The sequence below is a fragment of the Hippocampus guttulatus genome, chromosome 17 (assembly GCF_054856545.1).
Source record: "Hippocampus guttulatus isolate MCC_2025c chromosome 17, RoL_Hgut_1.0, whole genome shotgun sequence".
In the NCBI taxonomy this organism is placed as follows: Eukaryota; Metazoa; Chordata; class Actinopteri; order Syngnathiformes; family Syngnathidae; genus Hippocampus; species Hippocampus guttulatus.
The window spans coordinates 6,583,554-6,599,672 of NC_141277.1; the positions used below are offsets into that span (position 1 = coordinate 6,583,554).

A 16,119-nucleotide genomic window follows, 5' to 3' on the forward strand; every position below is an offset into this window, starting at 1 on the left:
CGAGGTTTTAAAGTAGACTGTGCTGCCCTTTTTTCTCATTCAGAAATAAAGTATGTCCCCTTTAAAGGAACAAATTGTCCTCTGCTAACGGTGAGGAAGTAGTTGTTGTTTGGCCGGTGACGCCGCTTGTACACGTAGCCTAGTAGGATGTGGCCATCGAAGATGGTGGCAGTGTGTCAAACTCGCTGTCCTGCGCATTTGTAAGACTTTACATTTTCTCTTTGTACGTTTTTTCTGTACAATGGGTGTACTCACACACGTACATCCAACAACGACATCGTCCATGTCTGACTTTAATCCCCCGGTTTGACGCGGAAAGCTTAAAGCGCACCCCCTCCCTTCTGTTAGCATAGGCTAGCTAGCGGCGATGCTAACAAGTCCTCGAATGCTAACGTTAGCACATAAGGGGGTAATGGACCTTGGTGTCAAGATGTAATCGCCGGGTGACAAGTCACTCGGGACGGTTCGCCGGAGAGCCCTCGTCGATTGAGAATTTGGCACGGAGGAAGTTTCGACAAGGGCTGTTCGCGAGTTCAGAATTCAGGCATCATTGGAGCGCCGTGTTTTGCTAGATGGGGTGTTAAGGACATGTTGGAGGGGGGTTTAAGATGTGTTAGCCGTCGAGGAAACAACAAGAACTCCTTGCAGGAAGTTGACGCTTTGCTACTTAAAAATGTATGTAAGGAGGAATATTCGAGTGGCTGCATTTTCAACAAATGGCAATTGATAAAATTTGTCGGGAGGCTAACAAAACGAAATTTTGTGGCCACCCGGCCAACTGAGGGGGGTTTATTGCAGAACAGTTCGATAGCTGTCCCAGCTGACTTGCAGCAAGAGGCTAGCTTCACTCTGGTCTGGTCTCCAGCGCACGTTGAGACAACCAAGGATTCGCACTCATGCATGCACAAAAAAACTTTATTACTTAGAGCTTGGTACGCGAGGACCCATGTCTTCAAATGTCTCTTTCGCGAACTGCTTCACCACTCTCTTTTGCTATTTGTGTCCCTTAAACTCACCCAAGCCGGTGTAACACAGGATACTCCTCATTGTTGGCTTTGTACCTTGTTTGATGTGGCATGATGATCAATGTGGAAAATTTGTGCTGATATGTCACGGAGTGGCAGATGTGTCGACATACGAGGGCCATGATCACATGGCCTCTAGGATTGGTGAAAATTAGAAAAAGCACCCTGGTGACATACAGTACCTTACGCTTGTTTACAAATGCTTCCAACTGTTTTCCCAACATTTCTCACTCTCAGCAAAACAATGGATTCGCGTGTTTGCGACATGTAAAACTGTTTGCAAGTAAGATGACTTTTGGAGGGAGAAGTAGGGAGCATAGTATACAGGTCACTAGCACGCATTCACACTCACATTTACACAAATGGACAAATGGTTGTCTTTATGTGGCATGTGGTTGGCTGACAACCAGGCCGGGGTGTACTTAGCCAGGTGCCACGTTGTCCAGTTTGATTTAACGGCACAGAAGACGACTGCGCAAACATAGGTGTGGTAATGTCCACTTGTTGCCTTTTGTTAATAGCCTGTTCTTTCTCCACCCAGCTCCAACTGATTTCAACTTCTTCTGTGAGATCTTCTGGATCAACTTGATCGTTACTCCTCTGCTGCCATGCAGCCCCCTCCTCGGACTGGACCCCCAGGAGCCTCCGGGCCTCCTCCTCCTTCCGGGCCAAATATGTTCCGCAGGACCAGGCCACTGAAGCATGCAACAGCAGCAGCTAATGCGTCAATGCCGCCCTCTACCCAACCCATGATGGACCCATTTGCTTTTGTTCGCGCCCCACCTGCTATGGGCGCAGGGGGTGTCCCGGTACCCCACAGCAACTCTCCGCTAACACAAGCCCCGCCCGATTCCACCTACACAAGGGCAGGCCCAGGTCTGGCCATGCAACCACAGACACTGGAGGGTGTCCCAGCTCCTCCGGCTGGCCCGCCGCTGTCTTCTTTGCCAGCGGTGCCCATGTTCAGCCCTCACAGTTCAGCCGCAGCCGGCGCTCGTACGGGATATGCACCATCGCATTCTGAGCAAGGTTACTTGAACTCGAGAGAGCGTCCGTCAACCGCAACGCCGCCATCTGTGCCATCAGCCCCAGTACCAAGTCAGACAATTAATCAGGAATTCCATGCGCAGTCTCCCCCTCAGCCTGTTCCCTTCCAGCCAGTGCCTCCTGCCGCCTCCTATTCTCAAAGGGCATCCGATCACGGAAGTCGCCCTCCATCCGTTCAGAACTATTTTCAGCCTACCAGTGACCCTCCACAGCAGCCTTTTAATACACAGCCGCAGTCCCAGATGTACCCATCCAACGCTCCTACCCCTCCGACACAGTTTGGGCATCCCCAGATGCAGAATCCTCTTCCAGACCAGAACCCGACTCAACAGCATAACTCGCATTTACAACACCAGAGCTACTTCATGCAGACCTCTGCCCTGCAAGACGGTTGGTTCAGTCAAGGGCCGCAGGACCCAGCCTACCACCAAATGGGGACTGCCCCGGCACACTTCCAGCCTCAGTCAGATTCTGGATCCCATCATGTACCTAACATGGTTCCCCAGCAAGACTCTGCCGCTACGACAGTTCCATACCCTCAAGATACCGGTACACTCTCTATGTTTTTCAACGATGATGTAGAAAATGAGGAAACCTTAGCAGGAGAGCGAAAAAAGGTCTTGAACGGTATTCCTGAGTCTTCGCGGCCTCCGAGTAATCCGCAAGGTGCGCCACCAGCCCACAGTGGTCCTGCAGGTGTTCCTTCTGATAACCAAGGATCCCATTTTCAGGAAAATTCACACATACCATATATGAGCGACGGAAACGCCGCGTTACAAGGAAGGATTTCAAAACCCCCTGACTCCCGGTATGACCATGTTGAGAATTTGGAGTGCGTCCCAAACCAGGAAGTGTTGCCCAGTGAAATCCATGGCAGTCCCCCTGGCTTACCTGCAGCCCACGGAGTGGATACCTATGAAACTGGCCCCAACCTGGAGACTCCGGATTCTATTCCCAGATCAATGAGATCTGCAAGTGCATCATCAAACTACAGCAGCATGAGTCACGGAAGTGGGGCATCCGGCCGTCGACACCATGGCATAGTCGGCACCTTTATTCAGCAGGAAAGCCCGCGCCTCACCGAGGACCATAACTTGCCTTCCGCTCCGATTGCCGCTGCCGGAGGCTACTTTGAACAGATCGACTCTTACCCAGCTGGAGACGTGGCCACGCCGCCGAACACTTCGGACCAAACATGGCCCACTACGCCGAGCCCCCCAAAACCTACAGGTACCTTCCAGGCCAGTGCTAACAGCTCGTTTGAGCCCGTCCGATCACACGGCGTCGGGGTGCGCCCTGCCGAGGTCGACAGAGCTAAAATGGTCGCGGAAGGGAGCACGGATCCTACGCCGGGTAATCTCGAGCAGCCACCAGATAACATGGAAAATATTTACGGGCCAGGTCACCCTCTGCCTATTGGTGTGCCTCACCTGCCAAACCCCGTGGTTCAGTCTCACTCCCGACCATCGTCGCGTACCTTTGGCGCCAATCGTCCCTGCGAGAGCCCTGCCACGACTTTATGGGCGCAGGGTGATCCTTCCGGCTTGGCCGCTAGCATTGTTTTGGCGCCTGCTGCCCCGACCGTTCTGGCTCCGCTTAGGGAGCCTAGCGCAGATGTCATACAGCCTCCAGAGGATGGTCCGCTGGATCTTCAACCTCCTCAGAGAATCCCACAACAAAATTCAGAGAACCTTGAGAACCCACCAAAGGTGAGTGAGTTAGACTCTACGGACTCTCAGGGCAACCTGGGCTACGCCTCTCTCCTTGTGTCTGAATCGCTCCAACAGCCTGTTCTGATTGCACCACCCGTGTCCGACTGTGTGATTGCCCCCAGTTCTTTTGCTCATGCAGCCAGTGTCAGTACACCCCCAGTTAGAACACTCGGACAGGGTGCCGGTATACCCCGTGCACCTGTTTTTTCCTCCAATCAGAGTCCAGTTGGCCCACCCGCTCTTACCTCAAATCCAGTCCCGCTCAATCTGACTCGAGAAAGTGCCGAGGCAGCAACTTCCGCAATCACTTCGGCACAGACCCAACCCGTCCGGCCCTCTTTTACTCATGGTCAGTCGTTGAGTGGAGACCCGAACTTTGCTCTCCCGGTAAATCCGCCGACATCTCTCGCGGCTGCTTCCGTCACCAATCACAATCAGCCCTCAAATTATGAACTCCTTGATTTTTCTATGCACCAATCACACAGCCAAAATCAAGCATCTGGCCATCCTTCTGCTTTACACGAGTCTCCGCAGTCCAGTAATGGATTTTACATGCAGGTCACAAAAGATGCGCAACAGGGACTAAGACTGGACAGGAATGCTCCTGTTCAGACCTCGGGCCCATCAGCTACACCGCAGGTCGTGGCAGCTTCTTTATCATCCGCCCCACTGGTCCCGACAGCTCCGTCGTCATCTGCCCCTCCGGTCACGTCGGCCTCTTCGTCAAACCCGGGGGCTCCGCAGTCTTCCTCCATAGCAGGCGCAAACACTCAGCAGCCCCAACCAGAACCCGCAAGGATACCAGAGGCAAATGCCGCCACACGGGGGCCATCGCCCGGACAGTTTCCAACCCAGATGCAAGGTCCCGCTGCTGCAAGCGTTCCTCCGGGGCCTCTCCCTCCCGGGTCTTCCCAGCAAGCTCCCACAGAGCCGCCACGACCACCCTCTTCCGCTGGCAGCCAGCATGGCTATGGGCCCCCTCCTCCCGGCCCGGGGCAGATGTATGGAAGCTATTACGCAAACTATGGCGACTACCCTGACGGCCGAGCGCCATACCCTCCTGGTCCATACCCACCCGGGGATCCCAGAGCTCAGCAGTATTATCAGGTATGGCTAAGAAGAAATATCTCTCTTGCTTGTTTGCAGTTACCTAAAATTATGACTTAGTGTGGGGAAAAAAATCGAGAAGTCACAGATTGTGGATTCCTTTTCTCTCCTCAGGAGGGACCATATAGAAGCAGAGATCCTTGGTATGGCAGGTACGACGGCCCCAACCCAGCTTACCGCGACCCAAACTATCAGTACCGAGAGCCTCAGCCGGAGCGACCCAGCTCGAGGGCCAGTCAGTATTCCGACCGGCCCCCATCCAGGTCAGCACAACGGTCCCCGTGTGGACCAAATTTTCATTCATGCAGAATATTATCTTGAATATGTATGTATCTTTGTCCTGTTGGCTTCCTTCCCCCGAAGGCAAGGCTATCCCGAGGACTATCACAGGGCTAACCGAAGTGCCTATGATGAATATTATGCAAATTACGCCAAGCACTATGATTATGCAGGTATGACATTTTTAAAAGTGTCAGAATTTTATTGGGGGGGAAAATGTCCTGCAATGTAAGTATGTAAGGAAAAAAAAATCTTGTTCTCTTTATAAGGATACAACTATGGACAGTATGACCCCCGATACAGAGGATACTACGATCAGTCCTATTGGTCCACTTACGATGACGCCTACAGAAGCAGGGACAACTACTATAATCCACAAATGTATCCTGCCAGGTATATGAAGCAAAATGTGCTGAAACTTTGCTGTCATTGGACTGGCTTGCTCATGTAAACATCAAACCCGACTTGTCACAGGAAAGAGGGATCTGATGACCAGTGGCTCTACTACCCCGGATATGACAGGAGCTTCGACGACGACTACCGCCGGCGCGGTGCCGACGCATACGACGACTTTGACCGACGCAGCGTCCACAGCGAGCAGTCTGCCCACAGCGTGCACAGCTCTCATAGCCATCACAGCAGACGCAGCAGCTTCAGTTCCAGGTCCCAACAGGTACACGTGTTTTGTTTTTTTTGGGGGGGGAGGCGGGTTGGTCACTGTGAATTGGTCTGAAAAATTAAAATGATTCTGTTATTACCATCGAGCCACTGTAAAATCCACTTTTGTCATAAAGACTTTTGTGGTTTCCGCATTCAACCCCCCAAACCCCCACATTTCACACTTTGCTGACTTAAAAAGTATCCTTTGTCTTCCCCTCACACTTGAGCAGAGCCAAGTTTACAGGAGCCAGCCTGACTTGGTCTCAGCTGTCTATGATGCCACGTCATCCACGCTGGCTCCGGACTACTCCTATGGACAGTACCCACACCAGACTGACGCATCCCAGAACTATGGCCAGTACCACTATTCCTCTGAGTACACGACAGACAGCAACTGGATCACACCCGAACAGCGTACGTACGCTTTCTTGCCTCAAGTCAGTGACCACGGACTCAGCACTTAACGTGAGCAACTTTTTCCATGTAGCGCCCCCTCGTCCGGCCACTCCGGAGAAGTTCACCATGCCCCACCGTTGTGCCCGATTTGGGCCCGGTGGTCATCTCGTCCAAGTTCTGCCCAATCTCCCCTCAGCGGGACAACCTGCTCTCGTTGATATTCACAACTTGGAGGTACATGATGTGTTGTTTTAATCGAGTATGTCATTGAAAACTTGAGGCAGTAACTGTTTTGTGTTGCTTTAATCAAGTATGTCATTGGAATATGGTTCATTTGAACTTTTCAGACAATGCTGCAGAACACTTTGGATCAGGAAGAACTACTAGCTTTCCCTGGACCGCTTGTCAAGTAAGTGTTTTGGTCTTTTTTTTTTAACACCCCCCCCCCCCCCCTCACATTTGACATCATCCCTCTCAGGGAGGAGACCCACAAGGTGGATGTGATAAAGTTCTCCCAGAACAAGGCGGTCGCGTGTTCCCATGACGACAGCCTCTTAGACCGAGACTCCGCCCGCCTACTTTGGGACTTCATTGTGCTGCTTTGTAGACAGAATGGGGTAAGATTGCCATACCGCAGGATGTACAGTAGCCCCTTGCTGTTTGCAGAAGTTTTCAACAAAGCCCTGACGCGGACAGCAACAATGTCCAACGAGTAGGCACTCCTCCAATAAAGGTCACTAACTGCCTATATCAATCATTTAAACCTTAAACATACCCCAAACTGTTATTCAAAAACAATTCATCATTTTAAACTCATCTTAAAACATTTCTTTTTCAAAATAAACCAATAATTTCGTTTCAAAGAATTTCATTGGAATGTCACCGCTTTACATCCCCTGCAGAAATCCAAATTAAGGATTAATAGAAAGGAAAACAGACACTGTTTATAGTTTTGGGGACGTTCTACAGAAAATGTCACAAGTGGGTGAGCATTATTTGTACACTGGTGGGTTTACTCTACTTGATTTTATTTTATTTTTGAATAACTGGTGCAATTCTCTCAACGTAACACTTTTCCCCTCAAGACCGTGGTGGGCACCGACATCGCCGACCTGTTGCTGAAGGAGCACCGGTCCGTGTGGCTGCCGGGCAAGAGTCCCAACGAAGCAAACCTGATTGATTTCAACAACGAGCCGCTGGCCAGAGCGGAGGAGGAGCCAGGAGCCGGACCGCTGTCCCTCCTGTCGGACACCTTCATGACGGTCCCGGAAAATGTCAGAAAAGAAACGGAACGCTTCAGGGAGCTGCTGCTCTTTGGTCGCAAGAAGGTAAGAAGAACTCACTCTTTGATGTTGTCTGCGTTTGTCTGCCTGCTCCATCTGAAACGGGCTTCGTTTTTCGACTTCTGAACAGGATGCGCTTGAAGCAGCTATGAAATCAGGTCTGTGGGGTCACGCTCTCTTGCTGGCCAGTAAGATGGATAACAGGACACATGCACGCGTCATGACAAGGTGACGACGGACATACTTTGGCCTTTTATGCCGTAAAGCTTATCCTCGCAAGGATCACGGGTATCGCAGCTGCTTTTAGGAGCAGCAGGGTGCACCCAAGACTGGTTGCCAGCCAATCGCCGGACACATATTGAGGCACATAGATTACACCATTTTTTGGGGACAATTCAAAACCGGTTTTAATGAAAACTGTGATGATTTGGGATGTCATAAACGAAAATCTTTTTCAAATCGATTCTCCTATCGATTATTCCATTTATGACTCGGATAATCCCCCCCCCCAAAAAAAAAAAACACACACACACAGCACACAGACTTGTGAACTGATTTTCGAATTTCTCATCTGCTTGACAGGTTTGCCAACAGTTTGCCCATCAATGACCCGCTCCAGACGGTGTACCAACTCATGTCGGGTAGGATGCCTGCATCAGCTACTGTAAGTGTTTTATTTAACTCTATGTAGAATCATTTACAATGTTTCGCCATATTGGGGTATGGAATGTTTAGGGTTTTTTTTAACTCATTGAGTACCAGCCAATTCTGGACCAAGTCTGAAAAGACGTTTAAAAACGTCTTTGGGAGTGAATGAGTTGAAATACTTGACATTTCTGGCGTTTGTGCAGTGCTGCGGAGAGGAGAAGTGGGGTGACTGGCGCCCTCACCTGGCCATGGTGTTGTCTAACCTGACGCACACTTTGGACCTGGACTCTCGCACGATCACCACAATGGGAGACACTCTTGGTAGGCAGTCGCCGCAGCCGGACGCGTTTTGCAACCCATGAGCACAGCACAAGATGTGTGTGTGTGTGTGTGTGTGTTTGTTAGCTTCAAAGGGGCTGATTGACGCGGCGCACTTCTGCTACTTAATGGCTCAAACCGACCTTGGCGTTTACACCAAGAAGAGCACCAAGATGGTTCTGATCGGCTCCAACCACAGGTGAGGGACCGATGTGGACGTGTGTCGCTGTGTTTAATGATCCCCTGATGTAATCATTTTCAGTCAAATCTATTTTTCTATATCCACGTCAGTTTACCCTTCTACCACTTTGCGACCAATGACGCAATCCAAAGGACGGAAGCCTATGAGTACGCACAGTCTCTGGGCTCCCAACCTTGCTCCCTACCCAATTTCCAGGTATTTTCATTCAAATGAGTTTCAGAATATAAACGAACGCCTATGTGGTGGATGTGTGCAGCCACTGAGTTTCTGATCATCGAATGAAGACCTGTGCTGTTCTGACTTTGAATGTGTCTTGGTCAGGTCTTCAAGTTGATCTACGCCTGCCGTTTGGCTGAAGCGGGCTTGAGCGCTCAGGCGTTCCATTACTGTGAGGTCATCTCTCGGACGATCCTCATGCAGCCATCGTGCTACTCCCCTGTATTCATTAGCCAAGTCATTCAGGTAAGCGCCTCTTGTGTCTCTATTTACAATTTACTCGGAATTGTCTGTGTATCGAGCACACAGCTCCGGTCTATAAGGTGTTCATATTGCACAAACAATGCTGCCTGTTTTGCAGCGCTTAACAGTACTGATGTTTGTAATTTGACAGATGGCGGAAAAGCTGAGAATTTTTGACCCCCAACTGAAAGAAAGGCCCGAGCAGGAGTTGTTCACTGAGCCTGATTGGTTGATCCAGCTCAGACAGTTGGATGGGCAGATCAAAGTAAGTAGGAAGATGATTATTAGGCATTACAAGAAGGAGTTTAAAAAACAAACCTCATGTTATTTGTGTTCTTGTTTAGACGGGGGCAATTATTTTCGCTGCTGACAGAACAAGCCCCACACAATTCACCAGCAGCAGCCCAAGCTCAGACCTGGATCAGCCCAGTCTAGCTGAAGCTTACAACACGCCGCTGGAGTTGGATGGCCCAGGAAGTCACAATCCGTTGATGACCTCATTGCTTCCGGGGCCTCCTCCACAGGGTATACAGCTGATGCCTCCAGGTTTGTGCGTCAATAGGATGAATCCATTTTCCAACTCCGTCCTGAATGACAACAATCTCACGTTTCCGTTAGCTCCCACCTCCATCCTCCAAGATGGAACGGCCCCACATCAAGCTCACGGTGATATGCCACAATTCTACCCAGTACCACCCAGTGGGCCGCCCGGACACATTCCTTTGTCAGGCTATCCCCCGCACGATCCCGCCTATGCGCATCCCCACTTCCACCCTCCGCCCATGCAGTCGGAAATGTACCCAGGAGCTCACCAGCAGCCAGGTCCCCCGCCCCTTCATATGGGCCAGACGTCACCCCTCATGCCTCCGCCACAGGTTCCCCATTCGCCGGTGCACGGGGGCCAGCCGCCGCCTCCGATGCCGGCGCAAATGCCACCTTCGCCCGGGCACAGGGGCACATCGCCGGAAATCAACCAACCGATATCCCCGCTCAGAAGCTCCTTTACGCCGCAGATGGACTTCTATGACCACATGGCACAGATGGTGCATAGACTGAATGTCTTTTGTCAACATCTTGCGAGACTTGCGGTACTTACGGCTCAATGTTTTGTGCAGGCTCCCGGCAGGAGGTCAAGGACCACGTCACAGTCTTCAGTGCACCGGGTGAGTTTCTCCTGAAATGAACTGTTAAAAAAAAATCGTACTATTTCTGCGATTTACTATTTAAATTACCCAAAATAATGCATTTGTTTATGATTTCAAATGCATAAACAGCGGAGCTTGCAAAAAAAAAAAAACTGCTGTGTTGTCGCTTGTGTAACATATTGACGAGTGTGTGTCGTCTTGTTTATTTGACACGCGTTTCTTGATTTTCAGGCGTCCGGTAGGCGCTCTCGCACCACCTCTGAGTCCTCAACTCACTCCGGCGGACGTGACAGGAGCAATTCAGCTGTCAAGCAGGCTTCTCCGCCGCCTCCCTCCATTCCTGAGCAGCCCCGCAAGGAGGAGACCAAGAAGGACTCTCCCAAAAAGGTTTCAATTTTTTGTCACGCAGATTTTCTGCTTTACCTCCACACAACAACAACAACAACAAGAATCCTGGTTTTTCGCTATCGGCTGAAATTTCAAGCTGAACCTAAAATGCATTGTCAATTTTACAGGTGACCTAAATTCATTCACTCCCAAAGACGTATATAGATGTCTTTTCAGACGCCACACATTTAATCCCAGCTCCTCATTTTATATTGACTCCTTGAAAGGGGTCTGAAAATGGCCATTAAATGTGTGGCGTCTGAAAAGACATCTAAATACGTCTCTGGGAGTGAATGAGTTAATTCTGCCTTGTCTAAACTTTTGAATCCACGGCAAACGGTTCCATCTTTCTTTGCTTTTTGCACAACTTGCAGTCGATGAATGGCAAAATCCACAAGCCAAATATCCCTCACTTTTTGTGACAAGTATATCTTCCGACTCGTTCACACTCTTCATTCACACACACACACACAGAGTGGCGGCGGTGTGGGCTGGCTGACGACCTGGCTGTACAGGAAGGGCAAGAGTGAGGCTCACTTACCGGACGACAAAAACAAATCTGTAAGCCACAGTTGTTTGTAAAAACTGCCCTCGTTTCAAGTCTGCGGCCGGCGTTGACACCCCCCGTTGTCGTTGTCAGATCGTGTGGGACGAAAAGAAGCAGAAATGGGTGGACTTGAACGAGCCCGAGGAGGAGGTCTGTATACAGCACTGGTGTCAAAGTCAAGGCCCGGGGGCCAGATCTGGCCCACCACACCATTTTATGTGGTCCGCGAAAGCAAATCAATCATGTCAAGTTCCATGATGCTTGCTAAAGTCTGACCCAAAATTTCAAATTCTCATATGTAATCCACAATAACAGTCATTATTCTTGACTTCTGATTGTAAAACTAGTTATTCCCAAAATTCATAGCGCTCTGAGAGAAACCGTAACTACAATGCGGCCCATGACAAAAACGAGTTTGACACCCCTGGTATACAGCATGTCGATTTATTGAGCTGTGGCGCGCTATGACAAGCACTCAAATGTAGTTTCCCCTCCCTTTAGAGTAAACCCCTTGCACCACCTCCCTCTGGCTTCCCCAAGATGGCTTCCATGCCTGCTCCTCCGGGGCCCGCGGCACCCCCGGGCAGTGGTCCCCCAGTCAACATGTTCTCAAGGAGAGCCGGTAAGATGAAAAGATCTCACAGAAGCTTTTAAACCACGACTACTCTTAACTCATTCAGTACCAGCCAATTCTAGACCAAGTCCGAAAAGACGTTTAAAAACGTCTTTGGGAGTGAATGAGTTAATGCAGGCAATTGTAAAACACACGATGGGGGCGGGGCGGTGAATTCCCCCGCGATGGGGCTCAGTCCCCGTCCGTCTCCCTGTGCCAAGTGGGGCTCAACATAATTGAGCGTCTTATTCTGTTCCTTCCTCCTCAGGCATAAAGAGCCGATATGTGGATGTGCTGAACCCCGGCGGAGGTGCCAAACCAGCCGGGATGGCTCCCGCTCCTCCGATGGAACTCTTTGCGCCTCTCGCACCGATGGCCATGCCCGCCAACCTATTTGTGCCTAGTTCAGGTATGTAACACCAAAAAACTCAGTTTCCATACTACGAAGCGCTTGAAAGTGTTGACATTATGACTTGAGCAACGTTCTGCTGCAGCTCCCAAAGATCAACAACCTCTGGAAGGCAGCGAAGGAGGAAATCAGGAGCAGATGTCACCAAACAGCTCCGTTCCACAGGTATGTTATTGAAGTCTCAAGTTTGAACATGAAAAAAATAAATAAAAATGAAGGCTAGGATAGACACAGGCGCCTTGTCGAGTAGTCTCACACTTATATTCCGGACACATCTTTAGTTTCGGTGTCGTCGTTTTGTCCATAGTGTTAAATTCATTTTGGTGAGTCTTGCAGAGATTCTGAAAGCCAAAGATCTCATTTGCACTCTTAAAAACCTTTCAGATGTTCAACCCGACGCTGTTACCGCCCGCCCCGCAAGGTCCCCCAGCCCTGGACGGCTCACATTCTGGAGAGGTGAGACGACTCGCTCCTTTTGTCTCCAGCCGACTCTCTGCGTCCGTCCGTGTGTGACTGCAAACGCGTGACGACGTCATAATAGCATGTCCATTGAAAGTCTTTTGCTCATAATCTCGCTCGGTGTGTCTTTTTAATCCAAATATCTCTTCATGTCTGGTTTTTGCCAATCATTTTCACAGTTCTTGCCACCATCCCATTAGCGCCGACTTAATGCGCCGATGCATGGGAGATGATTAATAAGGCTTTGTGGTTTGTTTTCTTGTCTGTTTTCCCCCCCTCTCCCTGCCGCCCTCAGCTGTCACGTTCTAGCTCAATGAGTTCTTTATCACGCGAAGTGAGTCAGCATTTAAACCAGGTACCTCGTTTATTTTGGTTTTTTTTTAGTTTTTTGTGGGAGGTTTTCAACTGCTCCACCGCCCACCCCGACATGCTGTCGCTCGCCGTCGCCCGCCCTTGCTTGTTGCATCACTAGTTTGACCAGATCTCACATGTGGGATGTGTGCCTGCATGACCTGCCTGCAGCGCTTTTCTCCAGCATTTATGATCAACTATTTTTAAGAGACACGGTCATGTCGACTTTGAATTTAAGAGCATTTTTTTGAAAGTTACTTTGAGACTTATTCGTTCATTTTTTGTGTTTGTTTTGTTTTTTTCATGTCATCGGATGATATCTCTTGTCAACTAAATGAATGTATCATTTTAATGGATTTCTTTGCCATTACACAACAGTAAGATATTGGGGCATGCAGGGTAGTCATTGGTTAGAAGTTGAAACATGGCTTTGATCAGAGTTGAAGCATGTTTCGCTATCACGAGTAAAGCAGTGTGAAGAGTGTTTGTTGTTGGCTTTGATTTTGAAAATGTAAAAGGTTTCTGGAATGTGAATTGGTGGTACAGGTTGAAGTTGGAATGATTTGAATCGGTCAAAAAATGTTGAAAAGCTATCATGAAGAAAATAAGGGCGCATTGTATTTTTGAAATGGTGGAAATTTGGGGGGGGGGGGGGGGCAATGGTAACGCGCTGAAGAGAATCAGAAAATGTGGAAATTAGAGGTCCATGAAGTTTTTATTTTTAATTTGGGTGAGAAGAGGAACGAGCTGAACAATTTGAATTTGTCATGGTTTGAATCTGTCACAAAATGGGGTAATTAGAAGTCCTTAATTTGGGGATTTTGCTTTTAAAATGCAAGTATTTTTTGAAATGAGAATGAACTGAATTGATTGAATGGTTAAAATCGGTCAAGAAATTTACCCATTGGAGGACATTTTTTTCAAAATCTTCATTTGAGGCTTTTAGTTTGAAAACAAAAGATTTAGAACGGGTTGAAATTGGAGTCTCTTGAATCGATAAATGACACGTGGTGATTAGAGGGGAAAAAATGTTTCTACAATGATAAATTTGGGGCTTTTATTTTGAAAATGTTTGATAGTTATTGATAATAGAAGTGTGCTATTGGGAAGGCATCGTTTCGACTAAAATATTTTTCCGCCGTCACTGGTCAGCTGAAGAATGAGAGGAAAGAATTCTGGGAAGTCCTTGGTCAAAAGGTGTTGACACGTTTGTCAGAAGTGAAGCCTATTTGGTAGCCATTGGTCAAAAAGCGAGGCGCGCTGTGTCGCCGTTGGTCAGAAAGTGAAGCATGCTGGGAGACGGGTCATCAATACTGTAAGTTGTGATGACGGCGCGCAGCTCCATTAACCCTCCACATAGTTTGCATGGTTACTAAACATCGAGTGAAACCTCACCTCCGCTGTGCATTCAAAAATATGAATGATGTCAACATTTGCTTGCCTTGTGTATTGGGAATGTGACATCAGGACTGAGAGTTTTTGTTTTTTGTATTTTGTGATGGCCGCAAATATGCCATCTCTGGCCGCAATCGTAAACCGTCTCTGCTTGTTGTTGCAGAGTCATCCGGGCCTGAGAGATGCACCTGTTGGGGGCGGCGTCTTTTTATAACCCAGCACAGGTACGGATGAATAAAATCTTTATATATTTTTTTGCTGCGAAAATCCTTTTTTTTTTTTTTTTGCTGCGGTTTCTGGAATTCGTTTGTACTTCCCACAGACTCCTGCAAGCATCATGATGAGACGCCACCGTGTCGTAAAACACTCAGCGGCTACCCGTAAGCCGATAAATGTCGAGCTGAGATGCTGCGTTTTCTCCCAGCGGACGGCCCAACCACTCTTTAATTCCTGAAAATCTTTTTTTTTATTTTATTTTTTTATTTTTTAACCACGCCTGGTGTTTTTCTCTTTTTCTGAAGCAGAACGATTACACGGGCATCATTTAATGTACAAATAAAAACTCCTCTCGGCTTTAATGTTAGCACAAGCAGTTTTATGTATCTTCTCCCTCTCGTGTCTTAAACTTGCAGCTTCTTCTACAAAGAACTTTTTTGTTGTTTGTTTTTGTTTTTTTTTAAATTTCATATAGTGGTCTCGTAATAATGTCCTTCTGACGGCAACATGAGAACCACCGGTCTTGTAGTGTGTCGTCTGCTATGTCGTGTGTCCCCCTACTGACCCCTCAAAAGAACCAGACTGGATATGAGGACGCTGCATGTTTCCACATATTTATTTAAAAGCCCACCTGTGAATGAAACGACGTAACTTTAAAGTCCGAATATTTTGTCATGAGCGAGAGGTGACCAGCAGTAATCATGAACCACCACCTGGAAAAAAAAAATCTAATTGTTTGTATATCAGATTGATTGTATTTATGAGCTGGTGGCATCAAGGAATGCGTGAGTGTGTGGAAAACAAATTTGTGTGCGATTAGCTTTGATGAATCATTTAAAGCAATGTCACCCATTCATGTTTGTAACGACCCATGGCTACAAATCCACATTGTAAAATGAGAGCAAGTTGTACTTGTAAGTACACACACTGTAATTTACTAACGTGATTTTTAATGGAATTACTTCTCAGCTCTTCAGCCCTTCAGTTCACCTTATATTTAATTCCATTTTTTTGTTTTGGAGACTTGATTTGAAAAGGTCCCCCCTTTGTTTCAACAAATGGATTGTGTAAAATACAAAAAAAAGGCAAATGCATAATAAAAGGTATTTTTGCGCTCGAGCACTTTGAAACGTGTCTGTTTCCTTTGCATACGGAGTCTTCATAAAGTTTTTTTTTTTACTAAATATCTGTGGGATGTTGGTGTTAAAATACCCAAAGGATATTCACATTTTACAGTAATTTAGCAACAAGAGGTCAGCATCTCGCCAACAAACGTGCCGCTTTGTTCAATGGCGAATTTTTATGGCACCTGTGCGACAGCTGTGAGTTTTGGGAATGTGGCACATACTGTAGTTTCCAGCGTGTTCTGCACTTTGTGAATATGTAGACGTTTAATTTGAATTGGTTGAAGAATATGGAAAGCTAAAAAAAATGCGGAGAATTTAAAAAACGTGTTTTGGG

At 48.1% G+C, this 16,119-nt stretch overlaps 1 protein-coding gene across 4 annotated transcripts; it reads left to right on the top strand.

Moving 5' to 3' along the window:
* Positions 1 to 107: 107 nt before the first annotated feature.
* On the top strand, positions 108 to 15,777 carry sec16a (SEC16 homolog A, endoplasmic reticulum export factor). 4 transcript variants are annotated; one of them, XM_086134822.1, is made up of 32 exons: positions 108 to 200; positions 1,567 to 3,781; positions 4,343 to 4,891; positions 5,006 to 5,154; positions 5,255 to 5,343; positions 5,440 to 5,563; positions 5,645 to 5,843; positions 6,061 to 6,244; positions 6,318 to 6,460; positions 6,574 to 6,635; positions 6,705 to 6,843; positions 7,312 to 7,554; positions 7,640 to 7,737; positions 8,092 to 8,173; positions 8,361 to 8,478; positions 8,563 to 8,674; positions 8,767 to 8,872; positions 8,999 to 9,139; positions 9,288 to 9,401; positions 9,481 to 9,682; positions 9,755 to 10,179; positions 10,252 to 10,299; positions 10,513 to 10,668; positions 11,143 to 11,229; positions 11,309 to 11,365; positions 11,717 to 11,837; positions 12,097 to 12,237; positions 12,323 to 12,402; positions 12,622 to 12,693; positions 12,992 to 13,051; positions 14,606 to 14,666; positions 14,765 to 15,777. In XM_086134822.1, exons 2-31 carry the CDS (start codon positions 1,634 to 1,636, stop codon positions 14,654 to 14,656), a joined length of 6,300 nt encoding a protein of 2,099 aa, XP_085990948.1. In that variant the 5' UTR covers positions 108 to 200; positions 1,567 to 1,633; the 3' UTR covers positions 14,657 to 14,666; positions 14,765 to 15,777. The 4 variants fall into 4 exon arrangements, with proteins under 4 accessions (XP_085990948.1, XP_085990945.1, XP_085990947.1 ...); XM_086134819.1 differs by having other exon boundaries at positions 1,567 to 4,891; XM_086134820.1 differs by lacking the exon at positions 108 to 200 and adding an exon at positions 463 to 675 and having other exon boundaries at positions 1,567 to 4,891.
* The last annotated feature ends 342 nt before the right edge of the window (positions 15,778 to 16,119 follow it).